At 40.9% G+C, this 22,908-nt stretch overlaps 1 protein-coding gene and 1 long non-coding RNA gene across 2 annotated transcripts in view; both read left to right on the top strand.

Moving 5' to 3' along the window:
• Positions 1–5,349: 5,349 nt before the first annotated feature.
• Positions 5,350–8,712, top strand: LOC136850344 (uncharacterized). The gene is made up of 3 exons (XM_067123967.1): positions 5,350–5,421; positions 7,662–7,878; positions 8,681–8,712. The coding sequence occupies exons 1-3, from the start codon at positions 5,350–5,352 to the stop codon at positions 8,710–8,712; spliced, it is 321 nt and encodes a 106-aa protein (XP_066980068.1).
• A 3,074-nt stretch (positions 8,713–11,786) lies between these two features.
• LOC136850549 (uncharacterized) overlaps positions 11,787–22,908 on the top strand; it is a 36,099-nt gene continuing 24,977 nt past the window's right edge. Inside the window, exon 1 of the long non-coding RNA XR_010856648.1 lies at positions 11,787–11,923. This is a non-coding gene — a long non-coding RNA (uncharacterized lncRNA). The remainder of the gene's footprint in view (positions 11,924–22,908) is intronic.

Here is a 22,908-nt window from a genome sequence, read left to right as displayed (position 1 = left end):
AGACTGATGGAAGCTGTTGATTTCTACAGGTATTTAAAGTAAATGTATAATTCGCAATTTTATTGGGGATGTGGAGAGGAAAAATGGAAAATGCTAGGAAGCTGGAGTGAAAGAGGTTTTGGAATGGAAGGAAGCGAGAGAGTGCGTGCATCACAGCATATTCTGTGAACACGTTTAAATTTATTTTTAAAAGAGGCGGCACCTCAGTGAAAAGACAATTATGCAGTACTGCGGTTGTTATAATCACGTCTACCATCAAGATAAGCGTCTTTTATCCAAGGCCCTCCATAACACGACACTGTCGTGTTGTCTGTCAGAGCAGCGTGCAACTGAAACCATAAATATACAGCAGTTGAATCCAAGACAACGTAATCTATTAGTAGAATTGTGGTTAACGAGTCGTAACGACTGACAGGTCAATTCAACCGTAAACGGCAAAGATTCTGTATTTAAATACATAACGTTCGAAATTTTAAGAAAAACGCTTTTCACCAATTAACTCCTAAAGTGTTGCTGAACTTAATTCAGAATCGAATTTATAAAACATGATAATTTTCATGACATTTTTTGAAGATTCACAAAAAGATTCCGGGTTACTACGGCGAAGGCTTCCAAAAGTGGTCAAGAGATGGTGTCTTCCTATACATGTTGCAGGAAATAAACGGAACATATTATAAGGATAAATCGTTGCCACCTCTTGCTGGTGTTTTCCTTTTCCGGAACAAATTGTTCCTTTTCGTAGGCAACAGCGCGAGGAAAGTGGTTCCTTGTATTCCAACAATTTCCGGCGTTCGCAATCAACGAGCACCTTCCGCCATCTCACGCTGCCCTGTGGTGTAAACGGAACCGATTCTTGGGAAAAGATTCTGTACGCTGAAGCTGCCCAGAATCGCTGATTCGATCATTTATTCTACCTCATGCATCACCGAATTAACCATATAATGTTTCGTGTCCTTTTTCTCCGTAGGGGTGTGGCGCCGTCAGTGCACCTCACAAGGTGCATTGTAGGCATAAACTTGATGGTCTTTGCAGCGTTCCTTCGGCCGCTAGCTGCAACTTCTGCTATTCCTTGTACTACATTCCGTTATTCATTTCTCGGTATAATGTGGTTTGGATTCCACAATAAGCTGTAGGTTCCGTTGCTAGGTAACCAGTTGGGTCTTAGCCACGTGAAATAAGTCTAATCCTTCGGGCCAGCCCTCTCTAGGAGAGCTGTTAATCAGCTCAGTGGTCTGGTTAAACTAAAAGGTATACGCTTAACTTTTCGTTCATATTCTCTTTCTTCCATCAGACTTTCCACCCTCTCTAACAATCGTTTCATAGTGCAACTGCTTCGAGGTTTACCTCCTGCTACACCTTTCAAACCTCTTTACTGTCAATTTCCGTTTCAGCGCTGAATGACCTCATCGGTCCCCAGCGTTTGGCCTCTGGCCTAAATTCTATACTCTGTTCTATTCGTGTCCATTGTGGACGAGACTTCTCCCATCCAAAATTCTCTGTTCATATGTTAAGATGAATCAGGTTCTGGGAGTAAGTTTTAAGCAGATTTTTGCTGCTGTAGAACATTAAGTAAATTCACTGAGACTCGTTATATTGAGCAAGGTTCGCTTTCTAAGGGAAAAAACATTCACTGAATTATGAGAACGGAAAAGCAATTCATTTGTAACAACGATAAGTGGATATTATTGATTCCTTTATATATAGAGGTCCAGTAAAACCCCTTTTAATGGGACTTGAGTCAATTAAACTTGCCGAGTTGAAGCTTGAAAAAAGGCAATCGCTGTGATGAAACCATTCCGGGCCAAGGAAGGAGGCGGAGAACTTGAATCGCTGAAAATATAACTTTCCACCCTATTTCTTTTCTCTTCGTTCTTTCTGGTCCGCTGGTACATAGTGGTTAGTGTCGTGGTATGCCACTCAGATGTCGCGGGATCGCGTCTCCCCCCAGGGCGATGAAAAATCACTGGCTCTGTATCACGATCGGTTACTGCTGCAATGTGGGGTCTGAGGTGGGAGGTGGAAAAAAACGTTCTTTGGAAGCTTGAATTTCAAGTCAGTGGCCCCTTTGGTGTGTTCGCTCCATGTGAATAGTTTTCATCTACTATAATAATAATAAATAATAATAATAATAATAATAATAATAATAATAATTTCCTTGTTGCATTCCCTGTTAACCGTTACTGATCAGTAGGCCTATTGTTCTCAAAATCTTTCTCCCAGTGGCTCCTCGATTAGCGCGGAGGCTTGAGTTGCGCTTAATCGAAATGTTCAGTCTTTTTCCAGTTCTAGATCAAAGACTCAATGGGAAAGAATAAAATGAAGCACAGAGAGAATGCTGTAAGTATTTCACGTGATAATTCTAGATGGCAGCGTGCGTTTATTGCTATCAACCGGAGGAAAAAAAGTCACTTGCACCCACATCCAAATATCAGATTTATACGGCGTCAAAGTTCGTCACATTCGAGTGCCTGTCGTGGCATATAAATGCATTCGTAATTTTGACTGAATGCAAGGGCTGCTTATCAAAGAAGATTCCAATATTACTTTGAATCTCTAAGTAGGCTGACATTCTCTCGTCCACAAGAATAGACGAAAGTCATCACAAAACCAAACTTGTTTTTGTCTTCCTAACGTGGATTCACATTGTTGCTTTCATCTTCTGGTCTGAAAGAATAAAAAAATGAGAAAATACTTGAAAAATCATAAACGAGAATATTGTAGCATAAAATACAAATACAAGTAAAAAATGTGCCGAAGTTTCTTCAGCGCAATCGAGTTTTCCATACAGCTTATAACCAAAGCCACCGAAAATAGATCCATCTTTCGCTTGTCTCGGTATTGTATGAGCCGCGGCCCATGAATCTTTAACCGCGGCTCGATGGTGGTCTGTCCTATATCGTTGCCAGATGCACGATTATGGCTAAATTTAAACTTAAATAAAATAAAAACTACTGAGGAGGCTAGAGGGCTGCAATTTGGTATGTTTGATGACTGGAGGGTAGATGATCAACAGACCAATTTGCAGCCCCCTAGCCTCAGTAGTTTTTAAGATCTGAAGGCCGACGGACGGACAAAGTTGACACAATAGTTTTCTTTTACAGAAAACTAAAAATAAGTGGAAGAGTGTGTGAGTTATATTTAAGCTTCGATGTAAACATACCTCAGCTATTATTCTCTCTCTCTCTCTCTCTCTCTCGCTTCTACGCACGTGTTTGGGCAATGCTACGGGTTAAAACTAGTTTCTCGTAGCAAAAAAGAAAAAGAACCCGGACTCAAGGGCACGCGATATAACCAGAACCACTGTAAACCCAAACTAACGCAACAGAGGAGAGTCTTTTGCGACCAGATGCTTTATGTGTTGCTGATAATTGCTAAGTGTCGCAAATCAAGTCACATTAAATTCAGTTGACCAGGTCGGGGACCATCGACGCCGGCAGCACGTGTACAATAACTTCGCGTTATTTATTCCTTGAATTTGCCGTGCAAATACAGCGCCTAAATTCACGTGATGGCAGATGGATCTTGTGTACTGCGAAGACTTCCGCTGTGCCGCATCTGCCTCTCATATAACTTTTCACATCACCTTTCAACTGGTCATAAGGAAACTGAAGGAATTGATTCTTATTCTTGTCGTCTGCACCTTTTGTTACCCGCTATTAAAAAAAAAAAAGTTAAGTATGTCTTAGTTTAACCAGACCGCTGAGCTGATTAACAGCTCTCCTAGGGTTGGCCCGAAGGAATAGATTTAGTTTACGTGGCTAAGAACCAACTGGTTACCTAGCAACGGCACCTACAGCTTATTGTGGAATCCGAACCACATTATACCGAGAAATGAATTTCTGTCATCAGAAATAAATTCCTCTAATTCTTCATTAGCCGGTCGTGCTAGCCGAGAGCCCTGCCCATCCCTCCAATGAAGAACTCCCGCTACTCAAAGCAGTGGCTCTCAACCAGTGTGGAATTTCAGAGTTTCAGGAGGAGAATTGTGACCAAAGATTTTTAGTATCACATGCATATTTTCTGGAATGCACCTTTTGAAGCAGGCAGTTTTGGAAAGGGGCGGCCAGGAGAACGACATTCTGACATAAAGTGAAAGGGTGCATGGGCAAAAAAAAAAAAAAAGCTGGGATGTATTCCGTTGATGGAAATGAGCTATTCTTTCGTTGTGGTAGTCTTGAAGGGATATCCGTTGTCACATTATGTGATAGCGCTCAGGATGCTTTCTCGTCTCGCTTACGTTTATAGCCATTTATTCACAGCAGCTCGTGAAAATATAATATTGATTAGTTTCCTTCTTCAGGTAAATAACTGAAGCTCGTAAATGAATACGTAAATAAGTCAATATAAGCGCTTCATCGCCCAAAGATGAAAGCCATCTTGATCAATTTTTAAACCAAAATTCGCTTCCAAGAAATAAATGACACCAAATTACATATTTCTTGTAATACGTTTATAGCGTTTGATAAACCAGCTTCATTCGAGATTACTTCAGACCACAGTTTTAGTGGTGCATTCTGATGCGTAAATTATCCAAGTATTGATAATGTACTTAAGGTATATATCCTCAGCAAATTTTTTTGTAACTGTTTTTGCACACAACTGTCCGTCGTCTGCTGAAAATATTTAAAAAAATAAGTAAAAAATGCGCAGAAGTTTCTTCGGCGCAATCGAGTTTTCTGTACAGCGACCACAGCCTGAAATCAAGGCCACCGAAAATAGATCTATCTTTCGGTGGTCTCGGTATAATGCTGTATGAGCCGCGGCCGATGAAACTTTAGCCACGGCCCGGTGGTGGCCTGTCCTATATCGTTGCCAGAAACACGATCATGGCTAACTTTGGCCTTAAATAAAATAAAAAATCTACTAAGGCTAGAGGGCTGCAAATTGGTTAAGTGATCATCCGCCCTCCAGTCATCAAACATACCAAATTGCAGCCCTCTAGCCTCAGTAATTTTTATTTTATTTAAGGTTAAAGTTAGCCATACTCGTACTTCTGGCAACGGTATAGGATAGGCCACCACCGGGCCGTGGTTAAAGTTTCATGGCCCGCGGCTCCTACAGCATTATACCGAGACCACCTAAAGATAAATCTATTTACGGTGGCCTTGATTATACGCTGTAGCGCGGCTGTACAGAAAACTCGATTGCGCCGAAGAAACTTCGGCGCAATTTTCACTCGATTTTCTTTGGCTGGATGTTAAGTTGTAAGATCTATTAAAATCATGGTTTTTTTTTTCACTAAATTCCACTCCTTCACATAATGTATTTTTCCAGGTGATGCGTTTGAATTTACACTTGTGATAACAAAACTCATGTGCTTACCATTTCAAACTTTTTCAGGCATCCGAGATGAAGTTGCAACTTGTTTTGGTAGTTATCGTAGCACTTGACCTTCAGAATACCCAAGGCCAGTCACTGGAGGTAAGACTGAATTATTTATTCTTTTTGTAAATCTCTCCCCTCCTTCAGTCCAGTTCCTCTCTATACTTGAAGAACTGACAGGCGCCATGTTTGACGCTTGTGGCAAGGAAATTTCGTAATTCCAGCTGAAATGGAGGCTTAAGTATTCCAGAATAAACTTCGCGTCATTTACATTTTTATATTTAGCATTTCGTGCCGTTTATGATTTTTCTTTCAGAATGTGGAATAAAATCCAGACAATAATATTTATATTCGCTACAACGTATCACTCTTTTAAAATAATTCCAATTTCTATATGAAATGAACATGCTTTTTGAAATCGATCTTAGTCTTCTGAAAAGAAAACTATTGTGCCGGCTTTGTCTGTCCGTCACAATTTTTTCTGTCCGCCCTCAGATCTTAAAAACTGCTGAGGCTAGATGGCTGCAAATTGGTATGTTGATCATCCACCCTCCAATCATCAAATATAACAAATTTGAACCCTCCAGCCTCAGTAGTTTCTATTTTATTTAAGGTTAAAGCTAGCCATAATCGTGCTTCTGGCAACGATATAGGATATGCCACCACCGGGCCGTTGTTAAAGTTTCATGTGCCGCGGCTCATACAGCATTATACCGGAAGATAGATCTATTTTCGGTGGCCTTGATTATACGCTGTAGCGGCTGTACAGAAAACTCAACTGGACCGCAGAAACTACGGCGCATTTTTAAGTTGTTTTATCTTAGCCTGACAAAATGAAGAGGTAGCCTATTCTTTCCTTTAATTCTGTCATAATTTACACGACCTTCCATTTCCCTCAGTGGAAAACTCGCAAAAGCAACACCTAAGGAACCCACAAACCCTTGCGTATAGCTGCCTTTTAGGCTTGAGTAGATATCACGCATTACAGTAAAGTGGGTTTGTGCTGACTTGGTGTCACCTCAATCGTAAAAAATATGAAATATTAGCGACAGTCATTTTGAATTTCCTTGGTATGCAATTGTGTATAAAATGACTAGGTCTATTGGAAATGAATGCGTGGTATGGCGTGCAAGAGAAGATATGTGGGAATGCTCACGCCATGGTAAAAATAAAATGATATTCTTGGAACATTCACAAAAACTGGTATGGCGACGATTTAACAGTGCAGTGCGCCTTGGTGCATTACTTGACCTCACTCTAGCTGGTATAGGTAGCAAATCTTTCTATTTTGGTCTGTCATGAATCTCATCCAGTGGTGCAGCCGGCATTCCATCAGTGGGTGCGCCTAGGTGGGGTCAAGTAATTTTTTTGGTGGGCCAAAGAAAATTACACAAAACCAATGTATCAGTTCTGTAATTAGTAAAATAGACTATTCTCGAATGTATATATCGATGTGAATGAAGGAAATTAATAGTATTAGTAATTAGAAAACCTGTATTTAAAATTATAGAGCTCAATTTTCAATTAATTTCCAACTCTTATTATATGCAAATGTATCAAACACTGTAATGTCAATTTCCTCACAACCTTATATTCAACACTAGCCTAATTTCTATTATCAAGTTTTAATTTTCAACTATAGTATGATATCCTTGCCATGTAAATCTATCAAAATAGTGCATAATATCATCAATAACACAAAAGACTTATGACCCTCCAAAATCTCTTCAAAATTTCAACCTCCCCCATTTCCTCTTCTTCATCTCCTCTCCCTGGAAAGTAACTCTAAGCAGCCGTAGCAAATTGCATTGCACTTATTCAAAAACTGTAACTGTAATTCCAGTTTTATCATACATACATAACATTAACTTGGTTCATTATTTTAATCTATAATCAAAAAAGGGTATCATCAAAGCTTTCAAAAATCTCTTGGGGCCCCAAGGTAGATTAAATAAAAATAAGAATAAATGTATGTTATAAACAGCATGGTTTTCATAACCGTACTTTACTTGATCTTTGTCACAATGCAGATTACAGAAGTACAGATGTTCTGTTGCAGTTCCCTCTAATCAAAGAGTAGGTCTAAAAAACCTTTGCAATCACATACGAATGTCCTCTCTGGAGTATTATTCTCAAGGTTGAAGATGAAGATTAAAATGCTTCCAGAACAATGATACATTTGAACTCTGGTAAGCGTAAAACTGTGAATTTTAGATATGACTAATGTTCCCATTGAAGCTGTGATGAGAAAAGTGTACCGTAAGGTGCCGATCAGAGTTAGTCTCATCTCATCCAAATGAAAAACCCTAAACATTACCCTTTCTCTTATGTCTTTCCAGCAACTCCAGCAGCTGCAGGAGCTGTTCCAGCAGGCTGTTGGTAACCAGGGCGGTGGAACGACAGGAGGACAAACCCCCGGGCAAGGTTCAGTCACTCCTGGAGCAGGTGGACAATTTCCAGGGCAGGGTGGTTTCCCTGGAGGTTTTCCGGGACAAGGAGGACAGGGAGGTGGTTTTCCAGGACAAGGTGGATTCCCTGGAGGCTTTCCAGGACAAGGTGGATTCCTGGGGCTTTCCAGGACAAGGAGGAGGTTTTCCAGGACAAGGTGGATTTTTCCCCCCCGGCAAGGAGGTTTTCCAAATAGGCCTAACAAACCCGGTAGGCCCACAGGAGGGTGCAAATTCTTCTGTAGAAATCCTTACGGAAAGTATCAGTGCTGTTGATCAGAGTCAGTTTTATACGAAAATGTAAACAATAAATGTTTTCCTTTTTCTTGGTTTTATCATACCCTTCGAAAAGCAATGTCTTACTGGAAGAGAAGATATGGCATTGCGTAGGCCTACAGTTCTTTTGTTTTTGAAATTTGGACAGCAATGAACTTTGTGAACTAAATGCCACCACTAATTCCTTTTTCACATTCTGGAGAATTTTCTTGGCCACTTTAGTTTATTTGATGTTAATGTGTACTTATTTTGAATAATCATTATATTTCTCTTGCCTTTGCTTTGTAATGAAAGCATTCCTTGTGAAAGTTTGTACAAAACTTAGGAAAAACCAGTCACAGGGTCATCACAATATTTGAGCTTATTTTCCTCTGTAGTACTGAGCATCAGCACTTCAGTTCCATGAAGAAGAGCTGGCATAACAACCTTTTTTATTTAAACTTTGGTTTTACAGACACTCCACTTCTCTTCCAAATCTTTTGCATAAACCTTTATGCCTTCCTTGCTTCACCTATTCAGTGATACTGCTATTCTCTCATCTGGCTACCATTTGTCACATTTACATTAAACACGATGCAAATCTACCTTTTCCGTTATTCCACCATTATATCAGCACTCATTGCTCTATCTTATAGGTTTCCATTTACCTTCATGGTCTTATTTTTGATCACATTCACTCTTAACTTCTTCTTTTACAAGCACCTATTTCACCAGACATTGCAGTTTCTCTGCACAGTACTCAGTCAACAACATCTGCAAACGTCAGCATTCCACTGTCGGCACTCAGTTTATGATCCCTTTTTGTTATCCCTCGACTTTGCACTTGCACCTCCTTTCCTTGCCCTGAATTTTAACATCACTTAATCCATGCAGATGTTGATTGAAGAGCCGAGGAGACATGAGATAGTCTCAGACACTCTTCGATGTAAATCACTAAGTCACTGGCATCTCCATATACAAACATAATTCACTTTCATCACGAGAAATTTAAACAGGTTCATACAGTATCCCTAATTTGATTAGATGATAATCACAAGTAGGAGTAAAAAAAGAAGATATCTCATCTAAATGGGCGAAACTAGTTCTTGTTTTCGTGTGTGATCAAATTGCTGTGCCGTTATCAGTGCTCTAGTTAGCCTACGCCATGCACTGAAATTTGATCTACCAAGTTGTTTCCTAAAGTGGTTATAATCTCTTTTACAGCATTCTTTTCGTGTCTTGTTAGATTCAAAAGTGCAATAATAACGTCTTTAGCATTTTTCCGTTTTTTAAAGATTCGTGCCTTTGTCGTTGTGGCCTTAATTCATTCCATTAAGAATGAAGTCAGTTGCACTGATGAGGCTTCCATAAGTGGATTGGTTATTCTTGCTCGTCATGAGTTTCTGCTGGAACCAATAATTTAACGGAACTCCAAATCACGCCTCATATAACTGTCTCACATTAATGTTAGGCCTATATGTAGAGTGATAAGTAAGTCGGCGAATATAGAGCCACAAGTAAAAAGATAACTCTAAACGGGATGTCTGGCCCTGGACATCTGGCTCAGACAACATCATTCCTTTATCTGTCACCCCGGCGTCAATAACCTAGATGATGTGACGCCAGTTTTAATAGCCACAAATCAACATTCCTTTATCTATCAGCGATCTATTTCGGGAATAGCAGAGTTTGGACTTCCTACGCCTGATATTATTGAATGTAGCCTATTATTTCCATGATACTATAAATCAATTTATCGATAGATATATTGTCATATGAACTTGTTTTGAAATTGTTTGTTAGGCGAATAAAATGAGAGAAAGAAAAATAGGGAAGCCACTCACGCGCAAATCTTTTATGACATTTGTTCGATACTTTTTTGGGCCCGCCCCACTTTAGATGGACAAAACGATTCATATATATATTTTTTGAACGGGTCAACACAAGCAGCTGAAAAGCAAGCTTTGTTCCTGTAACAGTGGGTCAGCTGATGGCGAGTTCAGGTGTTGGGTCGCTGGAAAAGTCTTAGCTATTTAACAGAAAAGCACATGAAATGCTTTTTTTTTTATTTCTGTGCGTAGAGCTATGCATAAAGACACAAAAGCACACTCACATGCACACACGTATACATTTGTATATATATATATATATATATATACACATGTATATATACATATATATATACACATCATGAAGCCGGTTTCAACAAGAGGAAATGGCTCCCAAAAATGAAAGACAAAGCCCAAAGCCTCATTTATACGTTCATTGTTTTACTTATTCTGTATATCGCTTCTTTTCTCATCCTGCCACAATCCAAAATCTGTACTCTCAAATACGTATACAGATCTATTGCTTTCATTCTTCCACTATCTATAATAACATTCGTCACTTTATGAAGGTAAATTTATTTCAATTTTCCTTCATAACTTCACTCAAGCACATATGTTTTCATTCAACTGTCTACCCTTGAAACACTCGAATCCTTTTCCACAAGTCTCTAGACTGTTCTCAGTCATAACTGTATCGTATGCAAACATCAGCCATCTTGTAAATTATCCACAGCTTCGTTTCTTATCCCACAACTATGTACTACGTGTACTTTCCTTTCTCTGACTTCTTTCATCTTTCAATCTTTAACGATATTAAACAGTCACGGAGACATAATGTACCCTTATCTCAGCCCACTCTTCCTCCGACAAACTCCAATGCTTGCGTCACTTTCAATATAAAGACTTTTCACTGCTCAACAACTTATACCCTCTGCAACGAACATTCTCAGCACCCTTCGCATTGCATATTAAGCTTTCTCTTTCTCTCCTTCTGGCTTTGTTCAGCAATGATAATAATAATAATTAATAATAATAATAATAATAATGATAATATGCTGCATGATTGACCTGAAAAACCCTCATTGGAGAGATTGAGAAACTAAGTACAAACTATTCGATGAAATAATAATTCAATAATAATAATAATAATAAAATAATAATAATAATAATAATAATAATAATAATAATAATAATAATAATAGCTACTAGACATGTGGGAGTCAGCATCAGCATTTTTCTTACGGTGACCATAATAGCAAATATCTTTCCCTACGTTTAATATCACTAGAACTGTGGACTATGCTCCTGGTGGCGTTTACTGCTGCCATTTCTTTAGCTCATTTCTTCTCGTTATTTTTTTTTATTGTTTTGATACTGATTCTCCTTTTATCTGCAGTCTTTAAAATGTTCCTAAATCATTTTATGACAAAAATAGATAATAATATTTAACATTTAGATGATAATAACATAAATGAGAAATATAAAGCTGGGAGAAAATAAAAATTCTAAAAATGCTATAGAAATATATATATATATATATATATATATATATATATATATATATATATATATATATATATATATATATATATATATACACGTGTGTGTATGTATAATATGAAAATTGGTGCCCCCAAAAAATTTTTCTGGGTCAGCTAATGCTTGAAAGTGCTTATTTGAGATTTTCATCCATGCTTGAAAAATTAGAAAAACTACTTGGAAAAATTTCATGACGCAAAAGGAAATATATATATATATATATATATATATGCATATATATATATATATATATATATATATATATATATATATATATATATATATATATATATATATATACAGCATGAAAACCACAGGAATAAAATTATTTTTTTATTCATTTATAAACTGAACCGGCACTGCTTCTCAGCTCGGGCTGACCTGTCAATGTCATGCCCAAGTCATACCCCATGCCACAGTGAATCGTTACCATGGAACTTGTTACCACTTCTGGCACTTATTTCGCTCCAAATAAATCCCCCAAAAGCATCTAATAGTTAAAGAAAATCCACCCAAGACCACAGAGATAAGGTAAGTGCCGAGTATACCTTTAAAGAATGAAAATATTATAAAATTTTGAACCGATAAATCGCCATTCTTGGTATTAACCGGAGCAAAAAAAAAAATCTTTCATGCCAAAGCTAAATTGTTAAGAGTCGAATGTTTAAAGATTAAAAGAAGTAAATAAGAAATAAATCCCTGTTGATGGAGGGATTTTATACGTAAGCCATTTAAGGTTAGGCCTAGGGTGGTAGGCCTATCGGGGTAGGTAGCGATTTTTTATCAATTACGCCAACCAGAATTTGGTACGGTAGATTTAAGCATCAGCTCCTCGTCGGGTATTTCCTTTAAAATATGATTTTTCTTATATTATTTTCGCTGTTTATTAACAATTTACCGTTATTTTGGGGATCGACTGTAATTAACCTCACAAGTATTCTGGGCATCCTGGAATGCTGCTGCACGTGCGCCATGTTATAGGGGAGCTTTGGGTAAAAAGTGGAGTTTCCTTCACTGGGGGGGCCGGGGGCAAAGCCCCCTGGCTAAGTAACACGGCCTGCCAGGTTAGGTTAGGTTAGGGTACGTTATGTTATTATAATAGGTTTCTGTAGCCATTCCCCACAGCTCTTCATTGGGCGAGTCGGTAGAGTTGTGGTCTAGCACTCGCTCGGCCCGAATTTGACTCTCCGGCCGGCTAGTGAAGAGTTAGAGGAATTTATTTCTGATGATAGAAATTCATTTCTCGCCATCATGTGGTTCGGATTCCACAATAAGCTGTAAGTCTTGTTGCTAAGTAGCCAATTGGTTCTTAGCCACGTAAAATAAATATAATCCTTTGGGCCAGCCCTCTCTAGGAGAGCTGTTAATCAGCTCAGTGGTCTGGTCAAACTAAGGTATACTTAACTTAGCCAGTCCCTTCTTGAACATATGGCTTCCTGATGACTTGGACATGCGCGGAACCATTCCATAACAGCAACATGGCAGTCCGTGCGGAGTTACCCTGTAGTTTTACTGAAATAAATCCCCGACGATGGTGGAATTTTACACGAGATGCTTAGGCCTACCACATATGCTATTCAAGGTTAGGCCTACCGAGCCTGTGGGGTGAGGAGTGAGTTTTTGTCAATTATCCTAACCAGAATTGTAAAAAAATCAAAGTATTTTCCACAGGATATTTCTAGGTAACAGCTCCACACAGACTATTACCTTGGAAATTGATTTTTCCTATACTTTTAGTGTTGTTGATGAAGGAGGTGGTGGTGTTTATTGTTGGTCAATTGTTATTAACCTCTTATCCACCCAACGTGGTTGGGGACCCTTTGGGAATGCCAGGTTTTCGAAACGGCAGAAAGACTGGACCGCCATGTTGTTATGGAATGGTTCCGCACATGCGCAAGTCATCAGGGAGCCATGTGTTCAAGAAGGGATTGGCTAAGGAAACCTATTTTAAAAGGAACTCTATTAACATAACGTACCCTGACCTAACCTAACCTAGCATGCCGTGTTGCTTGGTTGGGGGCCTCTGCTCCCCAAACCCCCCAGTGAAGGAAACTCCACTTCTTACCAAAAGCTCCCCTATAACGCTGCACATGTGCAATAGCATTGCAGAATGGCCATCGTACAACTTCTGAGGTTAATTACAGGTTAATTACAGTTGACCGACAAAAAATAACAGTAAATTCTTGATAAGCAACCAAAATACTATAAGAAAAACTAGTTTCCAAAGTAATACCCTATGTGGAACTCTTGCTTAGTTCTACCCCAGAAGTTTTAAAATTAAAAATATTTTCCACAGTAACAGGTCAACAGGAACTTTGGTGGGTAATACTACATAATAGTTATACACATGTTCTGTTATGCATGGTCACGTAGGGGGATTCAGGGGGCTAGAAGCTCAGGTTAGGGCATGGCACTCCAAGTTAAGGTTAGGTTAAGGGAAGGTTAGGTTAGGATCTGATCCTGTTCGAGTGTGGTTTTGATCTTACCATTTTGTGCATTTAGTTGTAGAAACAACAAAATAAATGGTAAATTTTAACTTTAAACCTTAATTGCATACTGGAGTTTAAAATATGATTTATTGTACATATCTGTTGAAGCGTGCTTTGAAAGTTTCCGAGGTTCATTTCATTAGTAAAAGGGGTAGTTTTTGAGATACTGGATGCCCCAATTTGAGGAACCACTGTAGGAAATTGGATGGATTTATCCTAACATGACCTAGGGGCCTGAGTCCTCACCTACCTGGAGGTGCTTTACCTCCCTGAGCTCCTCTAAACTAACCTAATCTAGGGGGCTAGGTCCTAACCTGCTAGAGGGGCTTCTTCATCCTTAACCCCAAATCCTGACCCGACCTATGATGCTGGGGGTCTTACTCAGCTGCAGCAGGGGTCTTTGCTCCATGGTAAAAGAAGTAGGGTTGAGACCTAACCTAACTTAGCTTAGGGTGCTGGGGCCTTCAATAGCCAGGAGGGTAGGGGAAATTTCCCCCTTTTCCCTGCCCCCCTCCTGGACCATCACCTACCCTATCTTTGTGTAACTTAGGGCACGAGGTCTGCACCCCGCCAGCCATTAAGAAAATCTAGGTTTCCAGGTCCTTACCTAGTGCATAATGTCACTTTAAGACATTCAATAAATAGCACCTTTATCACAGAACTTGCAGAAGTATCATGACATATTACAGTGCATACTTGTATTTCACTTGTTGTGTATCCCTTCCCCCCCCCCAGCCAAAAACATTGGTTCCCCAGTGTGATACCCATTATTATGGTATACAAAAGAGGAGGCCAATATGTGAAAAACAAGGCCTGTTCTACTAATTGGCTACCAGAATGAATGCCAGAAACATTTAAAACATGCATTAAAACACGAAAATCATTTTAAACTCCATAGTATGATTATGGCTTACAGTAAAAATTTATCAGATTACAGCACCAAATGTTCAATAAACCTTACCTTAATCAGAATCAGAACTAATAAAGTAACCTACTATGGTAGTGTTAGAATACCTCTTTGTAGGCGTATATATTTTGCTCTTTTGTATTTTCCCCAACCCAAAAACCCCCATCTCTCACTTTGACCCCCCCATAGTTGTAGGATGTAAGGGGTTCCAGTGTCTAAAGTACTCATTCGTTACCAAATGAACAATTACAGTACAACAAATTGAAGCTAGTATTTTTTTTTTAGGCAACTGCAGAATTCCAAAATCCCACCTAATTAGTGAAAATTAAAATCTTTTAAGATTTTATTGTTGTTTGCAAACCACGTTTGCCTGGTGAAAATAACAAAATATGTTCCAGCTTCCACAGTTGTCTGGACCCACATTCAACTTGCACAGTCAGTCTGTACTCCCCCAAGTTAGGAACAACATTTGTCAGTAAATATCTGGTAACAGCAAATTTGTGATCGATTTTAGTACTATGAGTTTTGTACAGTATTAATCCTAATGAGACCCAGAGAACATCATAAAAATTCCAGAATTGAGTTGTGGTATTAAAGTGAAATAGTGCTAAATAACATTTATTTGTTTATTTATGTGTATAAAACATGAGGAAATCCATTAAACACTTCCACATGGTTAATTATGCATGTCAGTGGGAGACCAACGTTTTTGGAGTGTGAGGGGGAGGGGGGCGAACCAGAAAAGTCCAAATAACGAGTCGGAAAGTTAGGAACTGCAAAAATGACAGTGCAGTCAGTTGAAAAAATGCACCACTAACGCATGTCAACGGTAACAATCACCCAAAAATTTATAAACTGTCTAACTGTAAGAAGAACAGTTACAGAGATACTTAATAACCTAACTTTCCCTAACCTTACCTAACCAAGGATGAAGGTTCCTCACCTGACGTGTGAGACTCTTGACTCTCTGTTTTCCCCCTCCATGCAACTAGATTGCCATAAATCTAAAGAGTCCAGTGATTCATAACCTAATTTGTCCAAACCCAATGCTGGGGTGGGCTCTTCCCCAAACCTAACCTGAGGAATTTGTCATAGGAAAACCAACCCTTTCTTAGGGATATTGAAGTAAAATTTATGCAAACCATATGAAAAACTCCGAGGAAAACATGCTTATATATTTAAAATTAATTTCTTAGCTTTGCTAATACTGTAATCAATTCCAAAGCCTGAATACAAATACAACAGATTTAGTGTAGCTTATTTCAGATTTAAAATCCCTTCCTGAGTAGGTAGATCACACTTAGAGACTGCATGCCTCCAAACAGGTTATATATAAGTAAGTCAATTTCTCTCTACAGTTTGTACGTAGGATATACAAACCATCTCCTGTTATGTAGGAGCATCTTTGAGCTAGAGCTGGACTCCATTGGAAAATTTAGTAACAAGGTAGTTCACCAGGTGATTAACAGGTGGAGATGAGGGATGAGGTTGCGAGTATTCCTACCTCACTGACTGTTACCTTCAGTTTTCTTTCAGCCACTGTGAGCAAGGGACGTGTGCCGCGGTCGTATCCTGTAAGTGGTTGAAAACTTGGCTGTAGTTTATGAGTATGCACTCATTCCCTATAATTTTTTGCTGTGTTTGTTCCTTTTTTTTTGTTGGTCTTTGTTGTTTTGTATATGTTGCCAGCAGCAACTGACCCTTATACTGTATGTGCCTCTCGCTGGGGGAGAGCTTGCTCAAGGACGTCACCCTGTGAGAAACGTATGCTATGAGATTCTCTGCATATGATTAGGTTTGGGAAGAGGGACCAGAGGCTTTCACTTGCTCCCTCAGGCATGTACGCAAAAACACACGTGTGACACCATCGAACCTTTTTATTTTAGTTCCTTTGTGTCTTCATTTTCCATACCCCTTCCTTTCTGCATGCTACTTCTTTGAGGGGGGAGTAACACCAGACTGAACCCCAAGTGCAAACCTTTCACCTGAGGATGTAGCTACTTCTGATAAGGGCAATACATTAGCATCAGTGTCACCTTTGGAAGACTGATTTGGATTTTGATGCTTCAGGTCCCCCTAAGAAGACATCATCACTTTAGTATCTAAGAAAGATCTGGTCATCTCCTTATATCCCGGGGAGTCCTTTGTTCACTGCCTTTCTGGACAAACTTGTGAAAGAGAGGAAGAAGTTGACTCCAGATCGTCCCAGGAAGGCTAAGGATGATTCTTTGGCTGTTCCTACATCTTTGGGCACTGCTTATGAAGGGGATCTTTCTGTAGCAGAAGTGCTTCTTGTTGCTGATCCTCAGGTTCCTGATTTTGCAAAGTCTTTGGTTCCAGTCTCAACCAGCCCCTCAGTGCATAAGGCAAGTGTGCCTGGCTCTCTTTCATCTTCCTCCTCCTGCTTGTGTAGAGGTACTCTTGCGAGTATCTAGCTATATCAGATTATGTGGACCGTATTCAATACAGTCAGAGAACTGGAATTGCATCTTCAAAGGTTTCTTCATGGTTGGACTGAGTTTACGTCTTAGAAATAGAAAAGTTCTTCTAATAGGACTTAGACAAACTCCATAATGGGATTCTGTGTGACTATATTCTGGAATATTGTACAACAAGGTAACAGTGGGTCTACACAGGAGGATTTCCCATTTTAATCTGTCTTAAATCTTCCACACTACATCATAACAAGACTTATCAGTTACACACACACACGAACACACATGACCTCGTTCCCAAGGATCTCTTGCTGCCTACGTGACTGCTCTCAGCCTAGAACAAAGAGGTTATGGCTTATGCTGACATACTGTTTTCCAAACAACACATGGACACTTGCTGACATGTTTTGCTGACATGTGTGACTTGAAGGACTAGATCTGTGATTCAAAAACAACACCTCTCGTGCTCACACAGATATATATACTTTTTGTTAAGTCCATTCACATTACATATTAATGGAACTATCTGTTCCATTTTACACAATGTCATACCATGACACTTGTTGTCGTTAGACTCATCCACCTCCGTCCCAACCCTGGACTCCTACCTGCCAAGACAGCTTAAGAAGATGGGGAAGCCTAATGCGTCACATAATTGGTCTAGCGTGGTCACTAGGTGACCAGGATACCTTGGGCAGAACTGATGCTCTTCACCAGCTCACTTAGATTTACGCTTCACTCCCACCTCATTCCACTACGAGTACTCAGGCTTGTGCTGGGACAAGGTGTGCCTTTGGCTCACTGTGCTTGGTCTCAGTCCCATGATTTTGAGAAGGCAGATGATTGGGACAGACCTTCCCATCATGACCCCCCCCCACAATCTGTCCTGGGATTGGTCCTGGTTTGGCAGCTGAGTGGGTTCCCAGGCTCAGCCCTCTTTGTCAGGCTCAGTGTGGGAGCCTGCCCCATCTCAACACTTGCTATGTTCACATATAGCATGTTCTTACTATAGGGAGAGGTCCCCATTGGGTTCTTTCACCTCTTGTTCACATGGTTCACTGCATGTTTGGGAGGGGAGTGGGAGGAGTGGTTCGAGGGATTGCTCTTCTCCTCTGCCTTTGTTCTTGGTTGTGACCAGTTACCAGAACAGGGGGGGCCAGCAGGGTCAAAGTTGGAACAGGGTCCTGGTAGCAGCTTAGCTGGGTCTTGTGTTTTTCCACGACAAGAGGCTCGTCAGGTTCATGGGACCAGGAGTTCCCTAGAGATTGGACTTTTGGCTTGTCTCCATCCTGGTCTGGAGTATGAGCAGCTTGTGCTCAGTGGGATCTTGTTGTGGATTAAAGGAGCTGTTCGAAGGGGTATACTATTGCCGGTGAGGCTTTTGTAATCAGTAGAGTTGATTTTTGTGACCAGTAAAAAGTGGAAGGATACAAAAAACATGAGTGTAATACTGTACAACTATTTTATTTGGGATGAATCTTACCTACTGTTAAAGTTAGCCTATATCTCTGTGCTGTTAGGCAAGTCAGCACTCAAACAAAGATTGAATGACTGTAGTTCACCTGTTCATCACCAGATATGTTTTGAATGTTTTAGCTTTTGTCAGAATTCTCCTTGCTGCCATTGCTCATAGGCAGTTGTTAGTATTCTCTGAAGTTTGGCTGTTTTGCACGCCTGTTTACGGTTCTGTAATTTCATTTTCCTAGGATGTCTACCACTGGAAGCAAAACCAATAACATCAGGCTATGTAGGAATGATTTTTGTGTAAACAGGATGTTGAAATTTGAAGTAAATTAACATTTAGTTTGTACCAGCTGCAGGGGTACAGTGTGTGATCTTGAAACTAAACGTGAGGAATATAGGGATTGGCCTGAGGTCTTTATGCTTAAATATGTCAGATATAGGAAGGAAGGGAAGCTGATGCTTAAACATGTCAGACATAGGAAAGAAGGGAAGCTGATAGATTGCAAAAGCAATTAGGTAAAGTTAGGACTTAAACTGTCAGTTCTTTCCTACCTAGTGTCCTTTCATCTGTAGCAGTCTCTACTCAGGCTAGACATTTTGATAGTGCTAGTATTCTGACTTACTTTGTAGCTCTGCCTTCTGCTCCCCTTTCCGTTCAGGAAAGCATATCGAGAAGTTAGAACAGGATGTTAACCTTATTTTAAGTTTTATTACAAGTTTAACTATGTTCGTGACAGGGAACTGTTCCAAATGCCCCCATGGTGTGCGTTCTTTTTCGTGTTTCCATGTTAGAAGTAAGGTGGTGGTGCCCTTGCCTGTTTGTAGCATGAGCCTTGGACTGCCTTGCAATAGTGGGACTTTGCAAAAGAGTCAGCTACCAGGGAACCAGGTTGGTTCTTGGGGCGATGGGGTACTGTGCTCTCCAGTACTTAATTCTCCCTTTTCACGGTCTTATTGACTATACAGTATTTAGAATTAGTATAATATACTCATTAATATTCTTTTGAAGGTGATGTTTTTCACATTCCCTCTCCATTTTTCACACTCATTGTCTCGCATAATGCGTTAGCTGAAAGACTGTTTTAGTGAACGTTAATCTTTGTTACGTATGCAACTTCTGCTGTCATCGGCACCTAGTATGAGGTTATTAGCACTTATAGGACTAATTATATAGGTATAGACAGTTTTCTATATGTAACTTATCAAGTAATTGCATTGCTTATAGTTTCACTCGCTGGCAGTTTAAGAATTTGAAATTCGTGGTAGTGCTCGTGTCGGTGTAGGTGACTAGTCTCCGCCCACTTTCAGGGTATGAGAGGAACAACCTCAACAGCGTGATTCAGTTGTTTTTCTGCTGGCTCCAATAGTGGTTTGGTGTGAGCGGTCAGCTTAAAATTTGGCTTTCGCCACTTTTCCTTTTGAGATTCTTCTTTGGGTGAAGTATGGATAGTCTACGGCTTTTGTATTTATGGTAGGTTCACTCTTAGTGAGACCATTAATTTTCAGTCTAGGACGCTTTTTTTCAGCTTGACTTACATTATAACTCGATTGTTGACTTCATAGACTTAGGCCTAGCCTAGTATGTCAGCAAAGGCTGCAATACTAGGCTCACTAAAGTGAAATATGACTCTCACTCTATGTGCGTACAATGTAGGGGACAAGAGTGTTCAGTTGATTGAACATGTGTCGAATGTTCAGAGTGGGATGCTAGAAAATGGAAGGTTTTTGGGTCTCATTTAGTGAAATTAGACAGAAACAGGAAACGTAAGGCAACCGTTAGAGCCAAAAAAACAGATATTAGAAAGCAAGACCGTAGTTAGTTCTGCTGGTGACGATATTTCTGCTTTACCTTTACCTGCTCCCGCTGTGTCACCTGTTCCCAATTCTCCAACTATTCAGCCTACTCCTTTACCCGGCTCCCTCGCTTGTGAACCCAATCCCCTTGCCAGCCGAGTTGAAACTCGTATGTAATTTTGTTGTCAAAATGGGGTTAATTGTGGATACTGTGACCCAGTTGGGTGCTTCAGTGTATGTCCTTGTGGACAAAGTTGAAAAAAGTGCTAGTGTTGGTGAAGTGTCAGTGTAGGTGGCCGCTGCTCGTCCCACCGACGCTCCTAGGCAAAGGTCACTGGTGTATTCCCGTACTCCTGGGAGCAGTCATACCAGAGGTCCAAGGGAGGTCAGTGGGGTCTGCCCACGGGCAGTTGTCACCTCAGTCAGACTTGTTGCAACTTTGCAGGTCGCAGCAAAGGATAGCTATTGGAAAGGCATCCAAATGGAAGTGAATAGGCTATCCTCAAGTTCTGAGGCTCCAGCCCCAAGGATAGGTGCCGCTGGCGCTTAATTGATGGATCGCGGCCACTGAAAAAGCCCGTGGCAGACACGTTCTGCTCCCCTCCAGTGCCTTACAAGAAATTTAGGGAACCCCTGCAGCAGCCTTCTTGTAGTTTCTGGGATTCCTCAGAATGCTTTTCTCCAGTGTATCCTGTGAATGAGGCCAAGCATTTATCTGCTCCGAGACGCTTCTCATTGTCTCACGGGTGCCCAGTAGCGCCCAAGCTCCCAAAAGCAACCGATCTCCCAGCAACACCCAGACATTCGGTAGTTTCTGAGCACCCGTTAGTGCCCGAGCGGCCGTTAGCACCCAAGCTCCCGCTAGCGCCCGAGTGGCCATTAGCGCCTGAGTGGCCATTAGCACCCGAACGCCCGCTAGCACCTGTTCCTCCAGTTACGCCTGAGTTCCTGTCATCGCACAAGCGCCCTTCAGTTCCCGAGTGCCCTTCATCGCCCAAGATTCCAGCTCAGACACCTTCTGCAGACACAACAGACCCATCGCTAGCTCTCATTCAGCGTCAGCTGGCAGACATCTTAAATTTTCTCAAGAAAGAGCCTCCTTCTTTGGCCCAGGCCCCTCAAGATATGCTTCTATCCTCTGTTTTATTGTAGTTCTTCATTGGAGGGGTGGGTAGAGCTCTCGGCTAGTACGCTGTTGGCCCAGTGTTCGACTCTCCGGCCGGCCAATGAAGAATTAGAGGAATTTATTTCTGGTAATAGAAACTCATTTTTAGTCATAATGTGGTGCGGATTCCACAATAAGCTGTAGGTCCCGTTGCTAGGTAACGAGTTGGTTCCTAGCCACATCAAATAAATCTAATCCTTCGGGCCAGCCCTAGGAGAGCTGTTAATCAGCTCAGTGGTCTGATTAAACTGAGATATACTTTTTTTCTGTTTTATTGGAGGATGAAGTTGAAGTTGGTGAAGTGGATCAGGGTTCCCCTCTGACAACTTGTATAGCTTTGTTGACACACTTGCTGCAGAACTATTTGGGATTCTTCTCGCCTCTGGCCCCGACCTCCCTGGCTTCGGCGTTTTTCACCGGTGACAAGCCTACCGACTCCTCGAGGTTACCAAAGATGGTGCTTTCATCTTCCGTTAGGAAGGCTCTCAATGATCTGGATGGCTGGCTCTCGGAGAAGAGAGAGCAGGGGAAGTCTTCCTTCAGCTACCCTCCCTCTCATCTTGTGCACTGGAGGTATTCTTCGTACGAGACCGGAGAAGCTCCCTCACAGGGAGTGGCTGACTCCTCCCAGGCAGACTTCTCAGGACTTAATGACTCATCTAGGAGGTCAGACTTCGCTGCCACTAAGGTGATGTTCTCCCCTACAGAACTTGACCACCTTTTGAAGAACTTGTTCAGGATCTTCAAAGTTTTAAGCTTTTTAGACTGGTCGGTGGGGGCCTTAGCCCACAAGATTAAGAATTGCTCTTCGCTCCCTTAGGAAGTTGCATCGTATTGGCTGAATGTCCTGTTGTGCATGGACAGGGGCATCAGAGATGCCTCTCAAGGGTTAGCCTCTCTCTACGCGATGGGAGTTTTGAAGAGAGAGCGAGCTATTGTTCTTGTTTACTACGAAGAGTGTCACGGCTTCTCAGAAGTCTTCCCTTTTGTATACTCCTCTCGATCACCAGCACCTCTTCCCTCAGTCTACTGTCAGGACCATTTAGCTCACTCGCCTAGACATCCCAGGGAGTCTCCATCAACTACCAGGACCCATTCTCCACTTCAGCCTCTGCCCTTTCGAGGTGGCAGACCCAGAGCTCAGTCTAGGTCTAGGACAAACCTGTGCTTCTCATCCTGACCTTTTAAGAAGCCTTCTTCCAAACCTGCTGCTCGGAAAGTGAGGATCCTTTCCTCCATGCGCCAGTAGGAGCCAGGCTCCT

This window comes from Macrobrachium rosenbergii, chromosome 22, assembly GCF_040412425.1.
Source record: "Macrobrachium rosenbergii isolate ZJJX-2024 chromosome 22, ASM4041242v1, whole genome shotgun sequence".
Classification (NCBI taxonomy): domain Eukaryota; kingdom Metazoa; phylum Arthropoda; class Malacostraca; order Decapoda; family Palaemonidae; genus Macrobrachium; species Macrobrachium rosenbergii.
The sequence above is the reverse complement of the archived record's forward strand: the minus strand, read 5'-3'. Positions and strand labels throughout refer to the sequence as shown.

Bases quoted from the DNA above. Each gene is read 5' to 3' on its own strand.
- LOC136850344 (XM_067123967.1), top strand. From the start codon at position 5,350: ATGAAGTTGCAACTTGTTTTGGTAGTTATCGTAGCACTTGACCTTCAG. The intron at 5,422-7,661 runs GTAAGACTGAAT...ATGTCTTTCCAG, and splicing joins CCCAAGGCCAGTCACTGGAG to CAACTCCAGCAGCTGCAGGA. The intron at 7,879-8,680 runs GTGGATTCCTGG...TCTATCTTATAG, and splicing joins TGGAGGCTTTCCAGGACAAG to GTTTCCATTTACCTTCATGG.